The 22,222-nt window shown below is 36.4% G+C and overlaps 1 protein-coding gene across 4 annotated transcripts in view; it reads left to right on the forward strand.

Moving 5' to 3' along the window:
* Positions 1–22,222, forward strand: part of LOC113239376 (fibroblast growth factor 20) — a 297,737-nt gene that overhangs the window by 52,342 nt on the left and 223,173 nt on the right. For all 4 annotated transcript variants that reach the window (XM_026476356.1, XM_026476359.1, XM_026476358.1 and 1 more), the window contains exon 3: positions 10,934–11,477. In XM_026476356.1, coding sequence (XP_026332141.1) covers positions 11,258–11,477 — 220 coding nt within the window. In that variant the 5' untranslated portion in view covers positions 10,934–11,257. The remainder of the gene's footprint in view (positions 1–10,933; positions 11,478–22,222) is intronic.

Genomic DNA, 22,222 nt, shown 5'->3' on the forward strand with positions numbered 1-22,222 from the left:
AATAAAGGCAGACAATGTCATGGATTGCTATACTCTGGGCTATAGGGCCCGTAATTTTCCTTTTTGAATCCCGGTGGCTTCAAGCACGCGTACACCCTTGGCAATCTAATGTCCAGTTTGCATTGATCTTAAACTAATTAACGAATACTTGCAATGCAAAAGCTACTTTTAATACATTGCGTTAAAAGTGTCTTATTAATACAGGCTTTGGTTGAAAACGCACTTAGGTTTAGTGCAAGTGGACATTAGTTTTTAACCGACTTCAAATAAGAAGGTTCTCAGTTCGATTGCAATATTTTGTGTATGTTATGAGATAACTTGGTCCCATTTATATTTGAAGAAAATATTCCTCCTCTAACGGTGGTAAACTAGGGGATGATCCGGTTTCGCGCACTTACCGGTAACCAATTTCAATAAAACTTAGAAAAAGATGTAAGTCCACGTACTTTTTAAAAAGTTATAATAAAATTATCAAGCTAAAATTCGAAAAAAATCTTCGATAAAGGCAGATTCACCTGAGAAGATTGAGTAAGAGACTCTAGGGAATGTTCTTTTGTAAATAAGCATTTGTACACGTTTATCAAATTTTCTTTAAGTAACATAAATTGAGACAAACTGCAAGAGTTAAGACGAGCCTTCAATGAAGACTACGTCAACTTAATTTTTTGGTCATTTTCTGTTATTCTTGTAAACAGCCATATTTATTCATTAATATTATGCTACCCGAACTTTGTGAAAAAATGAAACAAAAAACGAAATTCGAAAAAGACGACAAAACGAATATTGGGAAAAAAGTAAAAAACTAATTTTGTGAAAAAACATATAGAGAAACAAAAACAAAATAGAAAAAAACCAAAAAGAACAAATTTTGTGGAAAAATAAAGAAACGAAAAACCAAATAGAACAAAAACACATAAAGTAATTTTGTAAAAAAAAAATAAAGAAAAAAAAGCAAAATTGAAAAAAAATACAAATTTTGTGAAGTCACAAAGCTGTAGGTGTAATTATCTTCCATCCTTCTTTCTGTTTGATAACATCAAAACAGATTATTTTCGGTCTAGATATAAACCTATAACCGACGGTCATCATATTTTCACTAGTGAAGATATCGTAGATCTTCAAAAACACGTAACAAGTAACAATTGAAATTATCAATACTTCGTTAGTCCCAAAACTAGAGGCGGTAGTGACATCGGACAATGCATAACTCCGGTCTGCGCGGGCCAAAATTAGCCTCGATATTTTGCGCTCGCGCACCTACCATCGACATAGGGACTATTCTCGAGTCTAGATCACGCGCTCTTCCTCAGTAGATCACTGACTGCCTGCCGGCCGACTCAATGAGCTGAGCTTTTGATATTAATAAGAAAAATGCTTCGTCTGTGCAGACCATTCTACTTTCGAGATTTTTATAATTAAACGCTAAACTACGTACGAGTGCATCATCGGTCCGTTCTAAAAATACTTTTCGTGTATTTTTAGCACCGAGTGATTGACTCGACATCTCTTTACTAATATGTTTACATTAGTCTAGTTCATTTGCCAACTCACTTGAGATAATTTAGTAATTGTCAGATTGTGTTCACTAGTTTGGTGAAGCTATTTTGAGCAATTCGCCTAATTTTTTTTTTCCTGATGGTACACTACACGTCTGTCCATAAAAGTCACAGTGCCACTCAGAACTTTAAATTACAAAGATTTGAGAGGCACTAACACTGAGACATAAGTTGACCAGTCACCCTCACCCTTCCAAACCGGAACACAGTAATGCTGACATTACTACTTGGCGGCAAAAATAGGTAAGGTGGCAGTACTTCGACGAACTCATTCACTGGAGCTCTACGTCACGTAAACGTCGTGAACCCAAATTTGGCGAATTCAAAGCTCATTTAGCCTAACCAATCTCCCATGTACTGGAAATATACGCAAATAGAAAGCATCAATAGATCAAAGCAAACTGAGTTTCTTTCACAAGTATCCTCTCTGAAAGTGTTACCGTCCAATGCTGCCAAATGTTTACTAAAACATGCCATCTGAAAATAGTGGCACTTCTAGTTTCTAATTGCCGGAGCCCAGTTTTTTTTTTGAGACGCGAAAATTTCCGTTTGTTCCACGTCACGAGGTCATTGGCGTTTAATTATAAACGTTATCTATCAGGTATATGTTTATTTTATGGCGTATCGTTTTATATTTGAACATTTAAGAAAGAATGTGTCATTGTTTGTTTTTAGGAAAACTAAAGACACGTTCCAATTTTGTCGAAACGTTTTATTTATCGTTAAAGGACTGTCGCGTCTAGCCTGTTCCCATAACACGACTATCTGTCATGTCTGTGTCGTGGATGTTTATAATATCGTTGAATGCTGTCGTGTCGGACTATTCCCACTGGATCGTGACGACAATTTATCGGTTCACGGCGGCCGCGCTGTCGTTTGCACGACAGAATTGAATTGAAAAAACAAGACGTTTGGTTGCGATTATCTGTCGTCACATTTTTATCGTGACCATTTATTTATCGTCAGACGACTGTCGTTTTAGCTCTTGCCATTGTCTTGACAGTCTGTCTTCGTAACATCAAAAAATCGTAATCGACAGTTAATTGTGTTGTACTACGTATGGCGCACTATAAGTTTCCGGAATTAATAACAAAAAAATTACTATAAATGGTCAGACGAGAATTTATTGCTTTCTCAAAATATTCTCCGTTAGCGTTAATGCACTTTTTCTTACGAATGAACCAATTTTGAAAACATTTATGCCACTCCTCCGTGACAATCTCTGAAATATATTTTTCATACACTTCGACAAATGATGAGAGAAAATCGTTAACCGCGTAACTGATTCTTACTTTTTGGAAATAAATGAAAGTCTGGCTCATAAGGTCAACGTTGTTCACCTTCAAAAATTCATTTGTCTATCTGGCCGTGTGAGAACTGGCATTATCGTGGTGCAAGACGATACGGCGTTTATGGTTACTTTTACGGAGTTTGTCAATGACTTCCGGCAAACAAATGGTCGTGTACCAATCACTATTCACGGTACTACGATTCTCCAAAGCAACAGTAGCAATGTGTCCAGTTTTATTAAAAAAAAGAAGCAATCATCCGCTTAGAGGCACTTTGCACGCGCGCCATTTTGGTTGGTTTCGGCTCATCTCCAAAGACCCAAACGCTCGATTACTGCTTTGTTTCGGGATCGTAACTATAAATTCATGTTTCGTCACTTACTACTATGTCCCACACCAAGTTTGACGCCGCTTCGTTGAATCTGGTAAGCATGGCATTGCACCAAGAGACGGGATCCGTTTTTCGAGGCTCAGTCAAATTGTGTGGGACAGATTTTTACACCCAAATGTTTGTGTAGTATTGATTGTATTTGACTTATGCCTATACCTAAAGATGCCCGAATCTCATGGTATGTCATATACCTGTCTGTTTTGATCATACGGCACACAGCATCGAAGTTTTTGTTGTTCACAGCAGTGGACGGGCGATCATCACGAAATTCGTCACTGAGATTCACACGACCGCGTTTGAATTCTGCAAACCGAAGCGAAGCTCCTCTGAGCTGTTAAATTACGATACAAGTCGTAGAAAATCACACTTCGAAAATTTTCACGAGTTAAATCAATTGTGATGTAGACAACCAATTTCTAAAATGACGGCACAATGTAAAAACAAGTGACAGTCAGATGAAACAAACTGTATTCTACAGCAAAAGAGTTGCATTTTTAAACGTTGTGATTGCTTTTTAAACATTGTTTAGGTAAGATATATCATCATAAGATATATCATCGACTAAATCTCGGTTTCTGGACGAAATTCCTTCTTTACTTTTCAAGCGTAACATCGGGCAATTAAGGCTTAAAATATAAATTGAACATCATCTTTCAGTTATAAAATAGAAGTATAATCATAGATCGTTTTATAATTATTTCTTCTTAGTGCTTACTCAAAAATTCACATTAATCGAGGTTAGGAGGTTTCCTATTTAGCCGACGATATAAGGACGTTACATTTCTTTAGAGACTCCGTAAACAGTAGTGGGTCGATGATAATGACGAAGTGCGTGATAAACGGTGATAAAGTAGAGTCGTGACCATGAGGATTAACTATGCGTTAAGATTTTCTACCAAGGTGTTTTTGTTTGCTCTTGCAGTGCTTACAATGAAAACTGTGAAATTGCGAACAGAATTTATTTTCCATACGAGATCATACATTCAAAATATTGCCATTTAAAAGGTTTAAAACTATAGTAAAACAAAAAATTAACACCAATTGTTATTTTATGCAGCTTCAGCTTACTTGAATGCCTTCAATCCATGGTAGTGAGCCGTGTAGCTCTAGATGTCTCGATTTACGGTCACCATCATTATCCACAGTCTGACGTCACCCACTGCTGGGTATTGACCTCCCGGAGTTTGTGTCCAACCACGGTGCTAACCGTATCCGTTGACACTTCTACTACGAGTACTTCTTGCTATCACCTTGCCTTGCTGTGTGCCTCGCCCAACTCCATTTGAGTTCCTTGATCCGAGAACAGTCTCCTGCGTGAGCGTCCATGCCCCGGCACCGTACGTCATGACGGGTAGAACACATTCATTCAACAAGCGGGTATTCAGACGCTGCGGAACCTTGTCTGGTTTAAGGATGTCATCCAGCTTGCCAAAGAAGTGTAACGAGAAGTGCCACTATTTATAATAAGTATATGAAATAAATTTTGTAAATGAAATAGTGTTATAATTATTAATACAAAGATCCGATTTTTCTGAGTGTTCGATCTTTGTATTAATAATTATAACAAACTAGTGGAGTAATTTCACAAATAATAATTGAATATCAATTCAATAAAAATTTAATGAATACAGTGAATAGCGACATCTCTCGCCAGGACTGGTAGCTGTAAAGGTACTAACTGGGTGATAAATCTTTCATAGATTTCTCATAGATGGCGTTACGACTAAAAAGTCGTTGAAAAACCAAATACAAAGACACGACACATAGAAAAATTCGTGAGGTCCGTTGGTTCGTTCCGTGGCTTAGTTGGTATAGCGTCTGCCACGGTATGCAAGAAGACGTCGGTTCGAATCCAACCGTTTGTACTAATAATTATAACAAACTAGTGGAGTAATTTCACAAAAAATAATTGAATAACAATTTAATAAAAATTTAATGAAATTGTGTATAATTATGAGTCGACTCTACTTCAGCACGAATTAAATTTTTCCCGTATTGATACGGTTCATATTGCTTGGGTCGAGCGCAGGGACACTGGCTTTATTTCAGAACTATTTTTTTTTACAAACGTAATTGAAGCCATTTGAAAAGTGTATACCGTATACTATACGTGTTTTTAGTTCAGTTACGCATTGAATACAATGTATTTCTTGTAAAATTTCGAAGTAAGTTGTGAAAATTTTTACAAATCGTGTTTTCACACTGTATAGTAATCAGCTTACATCCTAAGTCTTACTATATATATTTTTTCTAAAGTGATTGATTCAACATTTTCACTGTTTCAATGCGAAATTAACCCTAGCCATTCGAGGTTGTTTAAATGTTTATTTATAAATGACAACCCCTAAAGTTTCTCCTCATTCTTCTCAAGGGAAATTTTCCTTACGAATGAATAGTAGAGTTTAATCAATATAGAATTTGATTACCTATGAAATAAAGATTATTTTACTTTGAATTTGCTAAAAAAGAAAGCTGCAGTTTAATAAAAAAAAAATAGAATAGAATAGAATAGAATAGAATAGAATAGAATAGAATAGAATAGAATAGAATAGAATAGAATAGAATAGAATCGTTTATTTCATGTTATCAATGTCACAATATTACAATTGGAAATACAATGTCAAGGGATAACTATGATCGTCAGTAACAAAATAATAATAATAATAATAATGAATATAAAATAAAGTAGTATAACTACTGCTTGTCGAATAAAATAAAATTAAAATTGTTTCAAAAGAAACTCATCGACACTGTACAATTCAATATCCAATAAAAGGATTTTTAGTCGGGTACAAAACGTTTCATCGTTTCTAACACTTTTCAGGTCTGTGGGTAGATGTTCGTAGAATCGGGGACCTATTACCCGCGGATTTCTAGTTGCAAGTTCGGTACGGTGGGCAACGGATTTTAGTGTTCCCGCGTTTCGCAACACTCGGCCTCCGCCCGTACGTCGCTCATAAGTAGCCAAGTTTTGACGCGCATAAACTAATAAAGCGGAATTACTCCTGCAGCAGTTGCTTATGACGTAATACCAACTGCGAAGTAATTATTGCCTGCCCTATTCGAACTTGTCAACCCGCGTCAGGATTGACAGGCTATCTCTCTTTAATGTCATAATGCACACGCTGCATACATGTGCAGTCACAAACAAAGACAATTTATCACAGATAAGTACTAAAACAAAGACAGTAACAATCACTGACAGACAAATTTGAGATCGTACATTATTTAGGTAATGTGTAATTTGTGACTAGGCGTTCTTGATTAATTGCGGCTTTAATTAAAACCTCGTCAACATTCTGCTTGTAAAAAATGGTTATCTACTAATCATAGTCAGCTGAAACAATATCTTCGTCAAGCTTGGAGGATAGAAAAAATTAAGGAACCATCATGGCATATGACACATCATAGAGTAATTTGTAATTCCCGGCATATTTTTTACGAGGCGGTGACAATTGACGTTGGTGAGTTTTACATGTAGGTCAAAAGCTCTTTGTATTGTCTTCAAAATTAATTATTATAACCGACATTACTATGATAATGGCCCGCCCCTATTTATTCTAAATTCATGACGTGAGGGATAATGTAGTAATTCTTACTACAAAGCGTTTTAAAGAGAATGAGATTCTGAATGAGGCATTTAAAATCAATCTAAAAGGTCAAATAAAATATGTTCAATAAAAACAAACGACGATAGGTATGCCTGTTCAAATTGCTGATTTTTGTCATTGAAAAGGATTGTTTGTAAATCATCTAAATTCCAAAATGTGGACTTAATGTCACTCCTCACTTACAAAATTATTACAGGATCTAACACGCCATAACTGTTTTAATTTTGTAATAACAAAACAATAACAAATAAATTTGTAGCTCAATAACAACCGCGCATAACACGCAAATAACATTCAGCAAGTTAATGAATATGGCTAACAATTTGGAGTAATTTATTATTAAAAGTAAGTTGTTAATGTAGTACATAAAGTACAAACAACACACACACACACATAGATAGATAGATAGATAGACAGATAGATAGATAGATAGATAGAGAGAGAGAGAGAGAGAGAGAGACTCCAATTAAATAAATAAAAATTAATCCGCGCGGCATGTTACCCAAGATGCTGGCAGCGTTCGCTCTTTGTATAGTTATGCTAATAATAATATCTTGGGCAAGGTAGCCCTTGGGTGTTTTGAAACAGTCTATTTTTTTCCCCTACTTAGTTGTTATGTTACGTGCCATTATTCAAAGTGGTAGGTCCGGGTGACACTTTTAATATACAGGTGAGAAACCCCATATCAAGCACCAGCCTCCAAAATGTACTACTGTAATGTGCCTACTAAGATTTGTACTGTTTTGTATTTTGTAGTGAGAAATAAATAAATATTTATTATTATTATTAATTTTAATGTTACAATTACAAGTTCATTTCAAGTCACTTGTACAGAGCTTGCTTTGTTGCAATAAGATGCACCCAATTTAGTTAGAACCCAAGATAACCTCTCTATCCGGTTGATAAACAACATTTTGCATTTAAAGTTTAGAAGACATTGAGAATACGTTTGATTCTTGTTTATTTTTATAAACTCTACAATCACATTAGTTCTAATTTAATGCGGTATTTCGGGATATCTCCGTCGCTTTTTATTCATATGAATTTAAAACGTCATTGTTACGATTTGGAGTCGAAAAGTTTGGTTTCTCAAAGTCACAGATAAAAACAGAATTTGACCTGTTTGACATCTACCAATTTACAACATTGGATACACATTCTTCGGAAAATGTAATGTAAATTCAAACAAACGGTTGTAATTCCCACGTAGTTATAGATTACTATACTACGACACTTATACGACCACAATTCTGCGATAAGAACCAAAACGCTATTGGTGTTGCATTTCAAATTTAGATTTCAAGTAAAACGGAAAGCTTGTATACTTGATTATCGTACGGAATCTGTGTTTATCTATGAATTTCGAAAAGTAACACATTAGATGATGGAAATTCAACATTCATAAACATCGGGAGAGAACCAATCAGCTCAAAGCGTTGTTTGCATGGACGTGGAGATAGCCAAGCGCTCGGGTTTTAACCCTGCGCTTTGTCAACGACGGGTTTAAATCGGGTTAAAATCCATTAATTCCCGAAACCAAGGACAAATACTTAAATATTTGCTGTAAATCGAATTTTATTCTAATTTAATGATATTATTACAACACGATCAATTTACCTTTCTATTGGACTCGATTCGAAAATTGCACTAAAATACCTAAATCGATACAAAAACAGTTAAATCGATTTTCATAAAAGTCGAATCGCAATGTGCGTCCTTAGTGAGAATTCACAGGATTGCCAGGTAGATATTGTAAGGAGTTGCCTCTTTTTCGTCTTAAATAGATTTTTTGCATTGAAATTTGTAATAAATATAGCATTACCAAATTCCATATTCGCCGTTTCCGCCCATGATTTTGGACAGAAATAGGTTTAAGCCCGGTGCATACACGGGCGGGTTAATTTTGTCTTAACCCACTGCCCATCTGTGGTTGTTTGTCTTATTTTATACATTCACGTTTTTGTCCACGAGTCTACAAGACTTAAAAAGCCTTTTAAAATCATATTATTAAACAAACATGGACTTGAAACATTAGAATCAGGCGGGGAAATGGCGCAAATTTCAAGTTTTATTGTAAAACAACCTGTCTTAATGCCTATTTACAAGGCGCGAGCAGCTCACGTGCTAGTGGCAGCTTGCCTTGTCTCTACACACTTAATTTATACATGAATGGGGAGTTTCTCGTTTCATTTCGCGCACACCAACGACCGATTGATTAACGTGCTATAATTACCAGATACGAAGCAAATCGATGCCAAGGGCGCGATTTTCTAATGTGGAGTGACTTATTGAATAAATCTACTCCCCTAGTTAAAAATAAAAACAATACGAAAACTGCCAGTAATGCAGTAACTAGTAGCTTGCAGCATGTGAACTAAGCATCAAGTGGTGAGGGCATTAATGAAGATAATGAAAATAACATGGATAACGGGTATTGATGTGTTATTCCATTTTGTCCGCTATGTCCCAAAGTAATATATTAAAATATGACCTACAGCTCTGTTTGTTCGAAGGACATCCGAGGTATAAACATTTTGCGTAATTGCTTATTATTTTAATTAATTCTAGGGTTTGATTTTTAGGTGTTTATTTGCCAATATTGATATTTGATATAATGTTTCTCGAATAATAAAACAATTGACCTGTTAATTAAGAGGGTTTGCGCATTACATCCGATTCGTATCAGTTCCTGACCAAATTAAAACACGCATGATGTGAATGAAGCTTCATACGTGATATTAGCTTTTGATTCGGTCGTGTATTACTTATTTGAGAACGAGAGTACAGGGTCTGTTCCGCTGCGTTGCGCGTCCCGGAAAATACCGGGAAAAACGAAAGTTCCAAGACTACTTCAAAAGTACGTTTCCATACTTATAGACTAGGCCTTTAAGCAGTTAAAGCTTGATATCTTAATTAAGTTTCATCCATTCATTACAATCATCATTCATTAAACTAAAAATTATTTACTAAACATTGACTTACAATTTATTTGTAAGTCAATGTTACTAAAGTAATATTTTCCTTTTTTATAGTTCTTAAGAAACAAAGGTCGTTTAAAGTTAGAAATATTGATTTTATTACAACCGTCCTTCAATCTCGATCCATTACCTATACTAACCCCGACTCTATAATTTTTATAATTCAGTACTTTTTAATAATAATAATATAAGATCATTGATCCACCTTGTTAGTAACAATCAAAAACTTAGGACTATGTTAGTATATTAGACTTAATAAAAAAATTAAAATAGAAATACTTAAAAATAAATAATAGAAATTAACAATGTATGCGGAAGGTATGCGGAATTAGAATTCATGTCACCACCCCTTCTTGGTGACATGAATTCTGGTCCAATGGCACAATATCGGACACGTTACATCCTCCGATATGGTGTTCAGAAGGCTGTTACCGCTGCCACGCATCCTACTAATTAAGTAACTGTAATATCAAAAGTTTCAATATTCCGAAGACTGGAAACTACGCTGAAAAATTGTCGAAATTCTCGAAATTTTTCAGACGAGAACAAAAACCCTACTGTTAATAAATAAACGTGTTGCAAAGTGTATAGTAGAGGACATACAACGGCCTGCGCGTGCAATACAACAACGCGTTCCGGGTGTTGCTGGGGCTGCCGCGCTATTGTAGCGCCTCGGGGATGTTTGTGGAGTCGCATACAGACGGTTTTGCAGCCATTATGCGCAAGAGGTGTGCCTCGATGCTAAACCGCTTGCGCGGCAGCCCCAACCGCATCCTGAGCGCGTTGTCTGCACGCTGGGACTCGCCGATGTTCGCTCACTGGATGCGACTTCATAGCATACCATGAGTCGCATAGTTTTATTTTGTTTCTTTTTTATTTTGTTTTTTGTATTTTTGTATTGTGTAACTAACCCTTAGAATTAAGCATTTTGTAATTTTAACTAACAATCTATGGACCCAGTTCCGAAATAAATGATTATTATTATTATTATATAGTAATTTCTAATAAAATGCAAAATTATCTCGCCGACAGACAATTGGCGTCGTTGTGGTTACCACATTATTGTGTCGTGAATCTATTATTAACACTAAACCATTATTTGTTACAGATCGTGTGAACGCGTCCGCAAGCCCCGACTCGTTTGCGGCTTCACGTAAACCGACCCGGACCGGTGGTGTTGCAAATCCACACGAAATGGTGCAATACTGATTCCTCAAACATGTACGTAATGTGTATATTGGATCGCCGAATGTTGCGATGTGATTACAATTGTATTAGTTAAAGAGTCCCACGCCGGGCGCCAAGTTTGTTGCTGCTTGTTGCACTGTCTACGTCGAACTGGTGAAGGCTGTACTAGGGTTGTAGTGCGGGGTATGCGAGGCGGGGTTGTGCAGTGACGGCGCCCGGGCGGCTGCCATGGGCGCGGCGCGCCATGCCTCCGCGCACGCGCCCGCTGCGGCTGCTTCTCGCGGCGCTGGCGCTGGCCTCGTGCGCCGCGGCCCCCGCACCAGAGGCGCGCGCGCAGCGCTCTGCGAACCTCAGCCACATAACTGGCACGTCGCGCACCATACAAATGTTCCTCAAGAATCGTTATCTTCAACTCATGCCCGATGGCACTGTCAACGGCACGACAGACGGCAACAGCGTTTACAGTAAGTACTACATCTTTTAATTACATATATTATTATTTAACTTTTTGCTATCTGTCTGGAAAATATTTTTTTTTCCCCGAAATTTATCTCCGACCATAAGTGAGATGTCCGAGATAATAACAAACATTAGCAAATTGTTCCGATAGTAATTACAGACCGAGAGCTTTTTTACCTTCATAATTAATAGTTGCAAGCCTAGGTGTCAGGCATCGGTTACGTGATACGTTTTTTCTTTAACAATTCCGTAGGTTCTTTTTTTTAATTAAGTTATATAACAAAGCTTGGTAAGTTATAATTATTATTAATTATTGTTCTACTGTATAAACTCCAGGGATAGTGGTCCATGAGGTCGCAGTTGTCAAAATAGCTCCTTATTTTGACAGACAGCTTAAATAGAGACTGTGCAATAGCGAAAGACGCAATTACAGCCGTAGCGACATCAATTGCTTTGCGAAGTTGATATTTACTTAAAAAGTTGCAGGAGAAACTCCCGTTAATAAGGTAGGTACTCATATATGCACATAAATTTTGCAATTGCCGAGGCGAATAAACTAGATTTGTCATTTTGCTTGCATTTGTCTTATCTTACTGCCATTTCGTTAATTTCGTGAATATATAATAGGAAACAGCATAGTAGCTTCCACACTATCGCGTTTCAATTGATCACATGTTTTACCTAAGGGAACAATAATAATCAGAATCTATTCAGTCTAATTGCTAAATAAGATATAAACCTCTGTCTGGTGACTTAAATTGCAAAGATCTATTACCACTGCGCTCGTGACACTGAGACAGTAAGATTAAGATTAAGATATTTATTTATTCACTCTCACATAAGGAAGATTGTACATTATAATTATATGTTAAACAAGACTTAATAATGACTAAAGTTATCTACCTTAAGACCTTAAGCGAGAGTCTGGAGTTCGTACAAGGTAACTAGACCTGTGTTACAAATCTCCAGGCTCCCACCCCGTTACAATGTATTTATTTCGTTTTCAAAAAGGTATGTATATAATCTAAAAAGAAAGATATGAAGATTGTTCGTGTGTGTGTGTGTGTGTGTGTGTGTGTGTGTGTGTCAGTGTGTGTGTGAGTGTGTGTGTATGTAAGCGTGTGTGCGAGTTCTGAATAATATATATTATAATATTTAAAATAATTACATTTATTTAGTGACTTTTATTAAATTTTCACTAGTGTCATAGTCCATTGTTACAAGCCATTTCATCAATGTAACTTTGCAATCATGCCTGCACAGATTATAAATGTAGATTTTGTAATTGCTGTAGTTGTACAAGTGACATAAGGTAACAAGTCTCATGTGCCTGCCATTTCACCAGCACCATTACCCGGACACAGTAATGCTTACATTACTGCTTGGCGGCAGAAATAGGTAAGATGGCAGTACTACCCTGGACAAATTCTTTCACAAGCAGCTCTCTAGCTACTAAAAAAAATATTGAATAAACTTGACTGTTTATAGAAGCTATTATTATGATTATTACAATTACAATTAACAAGTATTTATTTCCTTAATTTATGGGAAATAAATAACTTTCTGACGATGGTTTTTGCCTATCATGAGAAAGCTTGTTTCATAATTGATAAGTCTGTACCAAGTACCTATGAGTTTTTTAAACTCTTTAGGTAAAAAAACATAACTAGATCAAAGTACTACTTAACCAAAGATGTATACAAAATGGCGACTCTGCTTTTTTTTGTATAATCAAGTGACAAGCGTGATGCTTACAGCTAGGCCTGTCTATAACAGTTGCAGTGCCACTCAGAGATTTAAATCGCAAAGATCTGAGATGCACTGCCACTGCGTAGGTCACCCTGAGACATAAGTTGACAAGTCCCATATGCCTGTAATTTCACGAAGCTTGACTAAGACAAAACGATTTGAAATCACCCAACATTAAATATAAGTCTGTCTCACGTTTTTAGTATTTAATTAGGGAGTGTTTTGCAGCGTTGTACTTGTTTTTTTATATACCGTTTCTTGTTACAGCCTTTTCCTTTTGACTTAACTATGAATAAATGTTGGTGGACCGAAGCATCCTATTTTATTGCCGTGATGCTGGTCACGGCACATTAGCGGTTTACAATCTTTTCATAACTATAGGAAAACGACTGTGACACTCTGCTTAGAACGTCTAACAGGTTGATGAATGATTAAATACAGCGGTTAACTGTTTTTAACGACAGAAGACATTAGCGTCTAATCGAGATTAGCATTTCGACGCCTCCTACGTAAAGTATCGTATGTCGACATTGCCAAGTTTACAGGGGAGCGTTTTAAAGTTCTCAATTCACGGAAATGAGCACAATACTTGACTTTGGTATTTCTCAGTTTTATTCAGCAATCTCGTTACTCACATAGAGTATTATAAAATCCTAGATATCGATTAGATGATCTATGGCCTTTCATTCAGAACTTTTTATTCATTCGGAAATTCAGAACTTCAAAACGCTCCCCTGTAAACTTGGCAATTTGGACATACGATACTTTACGTAGGAGGGGTCGATTTGTTTTATTGAAGGCAGTAGCAGTCTTGATGTGCTTAAATTTACAGAAAGGGCTTAATCGCGACTGGTTACCCTGTGACCAAAACAGAATAATTATCTTTTAGCCACTAAAGAAACCATAAAGGTCCTTACTACCGCGCCTTTATGTATAGACTAACTGGTGACCACGATTACGTCTGCGTACGTCTACGTTACGTCTGAGAAATTATTGGTTCTCCATACATACATTTTCATCCCCTATTTCAACCTCCTTAAGATTTTGTGACAAAAAGTAGCCTGTGTCATTCTTCTATATCCCATTTATCTATAGACCGATATTCTTCAATGTTAATTCAGTGGTTTATGTGTGATCATAACAAAGTTAATTTCGCATTTATAATATAGTTCACTTAGAAGACCAAATGTCGTCATTGTAAATTATACGCGCTGAATTTATTTAGAGAGTATTAAGATTCATTTTGTGACAGAAAGTATTCTGTGTCCTTCTTCTATATCCCATTTATCTATAGACCAATTTTCATCAATGTTAGGTCAGCGGTTTAAGTGTGAAATGTAACAAAGTTACTTTCACATTTACGAGTATAATATAGTTCACTTAGAAGACCAAATGTCGTCATTGTAAATTATACGCGTTGAATTTATTTTAAGAGTATGAAGATTTATTTTGTGACAAAAAGTGTTCTATGTGCCATCTGTCTATAGACAAATTTTCATCAATGTTAGGTCAGCGGTTTGTGTGTGAAATGTAACAAAGTTACTTTCACATTTACGAGTGTAATATAGTTCACTTAGAAGACCAAATGTCGTCATTGCAAATTATACGCGCTGAATTTATTTAGAGAGTATTAAGATTTATTTTCTGACAAAAAGTGTTCTATGTGCCATCTGTCTATAGACCAATTTTCATCAATGTTAGGACAGCGGCTTATGTGTGAAATGTAACAAAGTTGCTTTCGCATTTATAATATGGTTCACTTCGAAGACCAAATGTCGTCACTTTAAATTAAGCGCTCTGAATTTATTTTAAGAATATTAGGATTTATTTTGTGACAAAAAGTAGCCTATATCCTTCTTCTATATCACATCTCTCTAAAGACCAAAATTCATCAATGTCAGGTCTGCGGTTTATGTGTAAAACGTAACAAAGTTACTTTTGCATTTATAATATAGTTCACTTCGAAGACCAAATGTCGTCATTGTAAATTATGCACGCTGAATTTATTGTAAGAGTATTAATATTTATTTTTGTGACAAAAAGTAGCCTGTGTCCTTCTTTTATATCCCATTTATCTATAGACCGATATTCTTCAATGTTAATTCAGTGGTTTATGTGTGAAACGTAACAAAGTTACTTTCGCATTTATAATATGGTTCACTTCGAAGACCAAATGTCGTCATTGTAAATTATACGCGTTGAATTTATTTTAAGAATATTAAGATTTATTTTGTGACAAAAAGTGTTCTATGTGCCATCTGTCTATAGACGAATTTTCATCAATGTTAGATCAGCGGTTCATGTGTGAAATGTAACAAAGTTACTTTCGCATTTATAATATGGTTCACTTCGAAGACCAAATGTCGTCATTGTAAATTATGCGCTCTGAATTTATTTTAAGACTATTGGTAGTCTGTGAAAAAACGAAATAACCATCCCAACATAATCAGTGGGCGAGCCCCATCAAAATTATCATTCGCAAAAAGTGGCCGACTTCAAAGGAGATAAGCATAAAATATCTGTCTTTGGCCGTGGAACCGAAATAAGGAGGTATAAAAACCGAGATTTGATTGCGTGAGCACTGCACTGGTTCTGATCCCGCGTCATAATTAAACATTTTGGGGATCGTGCTTGATGCTCTTTTGTTTTTGCCGGCCTAATTGCAAATTATTATTTAATTTATTTTATTGCCGGTGTATATAATTTGCTAAAAACTAATTGAGTATGTTGGGAAAATCTTTTAAATGATAGCGTTTATGCATTACCTTTTTATCTCCTGCAGAAAGGTGCGATTATATCGACTTTTGTAAACCAATTTCGATGATTCTTTTTTAGTCGGAAAGGGGGTACCACAGTAATGGTCCCTTTCATATATAAAGAAAATATTCGTCCTCTAAGAATGGGAAATTAGAAGATGAACCCGGTTAATTGAATTTCACCCACTTTCTGTTAACGATTTCAATAAAAACATGACACATGGACGTAATTCCAATGATTATCATTTATTATGGTGACTTAGATCTGATGATGGTAGATGGATGAGAGGAATTCTTCAGCAGTATACAGCAGCTATGTAGTGTTTGGGATCACATGATTCGTTATGACGAGCTCTGCCATATGCGTTTCGGCAAATGGAAAAAATACTTTCGACCCGGCTGGATTCAAACCAACGTCTTCCAACAACCGGTGTCAGCACAACAATTACAAAGTAATTAATATATTTTTGCTTAATTTTAAAATGTGTCAGAAATTACTTAACTTTTATAATTATTAATACAAAGTACGAACACTCAGAAAAAATTCCTTCAATCCGGCCGGATTCGAACCGACATCTTCTAGCATACCGTAGCAGATGTTATAGCAACTAAGCCACGGAACGAAATAGTTAGTGATACTTACGAATTTTTCTAAGTGCATGTTACAGATCCTTGTTTTTTGTTTTTAACGACATTTTGCAGTAGCGCCATCTGTGAGACATTTATATCTTCATCTATAGACGTCATGACTTGACAACTTTACTGCGGTACTTGACTAAGGAAGTAAAGTGCTTAACGTTTATGCAGCAGATCTGTTTATAAAGTGGGCAGCTTAACGTCTTGTTATAACGCGAACACATTCAGAACTAACGTGGGTTTTATAGTTTACTAACATTAAAATCGAGCATCCTAATCGAGCTACGTAACTAAATAGAATGCATTTGTATTTTATATTTATATGAAAGACTTCTTGGCACTGCCTGTTATTTAGAAACAAAGGGTAAAAATCGAAAGATCGCACTGTTTCTATCTCATACTAAATCGATATCTAATCTGTACGTATCAAGCGATCGAACGTGTATAGTACACACGTGCGGGAGCCACCACACATATCAACAGGATCCATCGGTGGATTTATGCCCTACGCAGGATCAATAAATCCGTCATCGTCAGCGATGGGCCCCACGATTGCTATTTATAGTAATCTGGAATCTGGTGTGGGTCGAACAATCCCCCGAGTGGGCTACACGGAATTTTCGCGCCTTGCAACAATCTTTTGTTTCTTGCGTACCTTGAGCGTTTGCACATTACGTTCAATTCGTATCTTACGAATCCGAAAAGCAGTGCAGGTTTTATGAACAGCAGCAGCAGGTATTATTCTAAAATATGTTATTGCAATAACTTGGTACCATAAAAATTGCCGAGAAAATGCCGAGATTCTGTAGCGCCTCCGCCATGTTTGCAGAAGCTCACATAGATGACTTTTATGCTATAATACGCAAACGGAGCGCTTCACTACTGTCGCGCCTACGGTCTAGTACTAATGGGATTCTGAGCGCACTGTCCGAGCGCTGGGACTCGGATATGATGTGTAGGTGGTTGCGGTTGCATGCCAGTGCATCCCGCTTCGTTAAGTAAGTCTAGTTATTTTATATTTTTCAATTTGAATATTTAATTTTGGATTCTTTTTAAATTATTTTTATTTTTGTCTTTATGTTTTTATTATTCACCAACTTGTAATTAATCATTAAATGTAATTACTGTATTCAATTAATATGGGCCAAAATGCCTGAAATAAATGATTATTATTATTATTATCGTATTTATTTTAAACTCTCGCCTCTCCCAAGGCCTAAATGATTAATTTTGAATTTTTAAATGGGAGAGGCGGTATTTCCCGGCAATGGCACAGTCGGCCGGGGTCAGGGACTCAGGTCCAAGAATCGGCGAACAATACGTGCCGTATCGAGCAGGACCGCCTTCTGCATTTGTGCTGGAAGCGACACGCCACAGAAATCCAACCGCCTCAAGCTGTTAGAAAGGCTTACTGGAATTAACCCATTTGCGGACAAAACAATTGGGATTAAAAATTATTTATTATTATTATTATTATTATGTTTATTTTAATCTCTCGCCTCTCCCAATGCCTAAAAGACTAATTTTGAATTTTTAAATGGGAGAGGCGGTTATTATTATTATAATTATTATTATTATAAAAAACTACTCACCACTCCCGCAGTGCCTGAAGACCAGGGTTTACAACCAATGCGTCCTACCAGTCTTGACTTACGGAGCCGAGACGTGGAATATGACGGTGAAACTGGCTCACAGATTACACGTCCTCAGCGAGCTATGGAAAGGTCTCTCGTTCTCGTTAAGGGACAAAGTCCGGCCAAAGTATTTATAATATATATAAGACTAAAGTTGTGGACATCGTCCAGAAATGTAGCAGGCTGAAGCGGCAGTGGGCTGGCCACATCTGTCGTAGAATCGATGAGCTATGGAGTAGACGGGTTCTCGAGTGGAGATCACGTCTCGGAAAAGGTAATTTAGGACGTCCCACTGCAAGATTGAACGACGATCTGAAAAAGGTCGCGAGCAGTGGTTGGATGCGGACGGGTGATCAGGCACTATGGCGTACACTTGGGGAGGCTTATGTCCAGCAGTGGACTGCAATAGGCTGATTGATTAATTCAAGTTTGTCAACAGTTTTAACCAAGTTTTCCCTTATAATGTCGGGAAAATAAAAAGAAGTCATAGCGTGGTAAGAAACCTGATAATATTGATAATCATTTAGTGAATAACCACGAAGGTCTTAAAATCTATATTCCCTTCATTGACTTACAATTATATGGACGTCGGGTCCGCGCTAAAAAGTGTCCGAACTTATAGGGCGTTAAAATCGTATACAGAGCGTCATTCACGCTTTAGTCTTCGTTTGTTCGACTGACAGCGAAGCAAGCAACATTAGACAGTACCTACTGCGATGACATTACAATTTAAATTCAACGTTTTAGCTTTTTCATATTCCTTTACATGTCACTACGTTTAAATAGGTTGACTTGGGACATTTTTTTCGTGGTTTTTCTATTAGACCCGTCGTCCATTTATTTGTAAGTCAATGATTCCCTTATAATGTTTAAGCTCAGGCACAATGCGTGTCACCGCAGCAGAGCTGAGCTGTATTGCTAGATTAAATAGGTTAGGTATTTATTATTAAATTACGATCAAATATAAATTCACCATATACTTAAGGGTATTGTCAAAACAATGTGCTAATGTTTTACATGATAGAATGTATACTTTATTCAGAAACTGAGACGAAATAAGGGCCACACATTCCTTGTGACTCATCAGTGATACATCACTAATAAATATCAACTCTCGTTTGCATTGAAATTACAAATTAGAAAGCTGAAATAGTACAGCGTCAACAACTGACCTGTGTCTACGTCTCCGTATATTCCAAAAATATTCTGTATTTATTGTAATAAAGATAATGTCTCTAACAATGGCGTGCTGTTCTATTCGGTGGTGTGGGGGAAAAACAGCAAAACATCTAATTACAAACGGAATCAAATTTCATCGGTAATTAAATATTAAATATGTAATTTTGCAATTTTCGTCCATCATAGCAAAGCTCAAGTTAACTGGTCGATTTTAAGTGAAACAGTTGACACCCGTTGACGACACCCGTCAATTGTTTCGAACTCGGGCTGGCCAATCGGAGCGCAGTTGTCATCGTAATATGGCCGAATAGTTTTCAAACAAATTAAATAACATTTCGTCTCTATTTCTGGTTATATACTCGATGACTTTATCTCATCGTACTGTACATTTTTCATAATAGACATAGATATGAAACTCCAGTGACTCTTACAAATTGTATTATGTAAGATCTTTTCACTATAAATCCAAACAAAACAAGATAACGTCCTTTCTCGTGAAATATGTTTTTCATAATGGCGGCCGCCTGTCAGAGTTCCGTTGAAATCGACGATGATAATATCGATTTATTTCTTATTTCGATAAAACTAATTCTTAATGACGAACAGTAAGTTTTCTAACAAAATAAAATAATGCCACGATTCGCTAACAATACAAAATCCTGAAAACAGACCAAAATAAAAGTTTAAAAAGAGTTATATAGGAATAAAATATCTCACTTTCTAAATAATTAAGTGTACACCCGGACACATAATCCACCTCGCATTTTTGTCGTAAACGGCTGGAATACAAAAATAGTGTTATCATCGAAGAAAAGTTTTCCCCGGTTTTGCAAATCCAAATTCCCAACAAGAACTTATGGAAAAGACGTTTAGTATACTAGTTTCAAATTTGCGTAATACTTTTTTATCAATCAAACATTGTAACTTGTTTCATGTGTATATTCTTTGTACAATAAAGAATATATATTGTTTAAGCTTAGGGCGCTTAATACTGAAAATGCGTGGTGGCTCGAATTATGTGTCCGGAAGTGTATATTAGATATTTCTCTATAAGCAGAGAACCTGCGAAATCTGCAAATTGCCCAGCGGTGTCAGAGGTGTTTTTTCCACCTGTTCTTATTTTATTCATAGTAATTTTGAGTGCGCAGATTGAGGGACGCGATAATCGAGCCCCCCGACACATACACACCTCACTTTGTAAAATCTAGGCTCGCGTTGAAATAACTTCGCCTCGCCTTAGGCTTAACTCACACTGGCGCAGAGGCGAAGCGTCGCGTCGCATGCGCCCGGATCACAGTGTAGCCGGATCACAGTCGACGCGTCAACGCTCGATTCCATATTTACATAACACATTTTGTACCTTAATAATGGGAAAATAGAGATGAATATGCTATAGGCGAAAAACATGACGCGTCGCGACCTATAGGTGAAGTGACCGCACGGAATATCGGGGTTTCGACGTTAAAATGTACGAATTTAACTTATTTTTTTAATTCATAATGAAAACAGGAGGTACCGGTAGTGAACGACGGGCCGTAAAACACGTTTGGCTAAACTTCAATTAAAAAAAAACAGAAAGTTCTGCAAATTTTAAATTTTTTACTACATTCCATCTACGGTAAAATCGATTGTTATTTCAGATATTGCAAATGAAATTTTATCTTCCGTATTCTTTGATTATTGCGACAGGGTACTATGAGCTTGTTTTGCACTGAGATAATGCATTTAAAAGGCAAATGTTTTCTCCGCATCTACCTCACACGCTTCAATACCCACGTAACCGCGACACCATTTCGCCTTAATAAGACAGAATCGTACCATGACGTGAGTCGTGTCCAAACGGTGTCAGAACACAAAACAAACGCAAAAGTGTTGTCAAGGAAACTGGGGCCTACCTTTCAAAAAACAATCTTATTTCAATGTAAGCCTAAACTAAGCTTATTATAATATTATTCATATTCGTACTTTGACAAACCTGTCAACCAAGTAATGTATTATTGCTAAAGTGATTGACACAACGAATGATTTCCCAATATTGTCTATTGCTCACTAATCATAATAATAATAATAATAACAACATAGCCCCGCACTAGGGAAACCCTGTGTCACTGGTGCCATGGACACACACATAGACAACCACAAATTGCGCCCAAACTCACGAGAGAAACAAATGTAGGTCGTACAAATATTTCTCTCGGCCCGGTAATCGAACCTGAGACCTCAGTATGGGTTCGGCATACTAACCGGCCACAGAGGCCGTTAAAGTAGGAAAAAATATACGCTATATGAAGTATATAATGCCATCTCTTTCTTTTTTGATGTTCCTAAATCGTCTTATCCGTAGTATAACGATACGAGTACTTAATGTTATTTACATTCAGAGAATTTTGACTGTTAAAAAAATAAAAGTATGTAATAACAAAATCTATTATAATTACTTGTTTTCAATTAATTTTCAGCATTTTGACAAAAAAAAATAAATAAAACAAGCTTAGTCTTGATTGTCACTTTGTGAATTCGGAATTATAGTCTAGTGTCAACTGTTAGTGTCGTCAAGGAGCATATAGATGTCGCTGTCATAATTTTACGAAATAAACATCGCGTATTTTTATTTAACAAGAAATGATTTATCAATTTCTTAGGTTTTCGCGATTGTTACACATAGGAAATGAAACTATTTTTCCGGATTCAAATCGCGTATATTTGTTTTTTCATACAAATCAACGTTTCCAGTCAACCGTGACCATGGGACCTGTAAAGGGCCCGAAACGTCGGTTTGTTTGAAAAAACAAATAT

This window comes from Hyposmocoma kahamanoa, unplaced genomic scaffold (assembly GCF_003589595.1).
Source record: "Hyposmocoma kahamanoa isolate Upper Pololo Valley unplaced genomic scaffold, ASM358959v1 99879, whole genome shotgun sequence".
NCBI lineage: Eukaryota > Metazoa > Arthropoda > Insecta > Lepidoptera > Cosmopterigidae > Hyposmocoma > Hyposmocoma kahamanoa.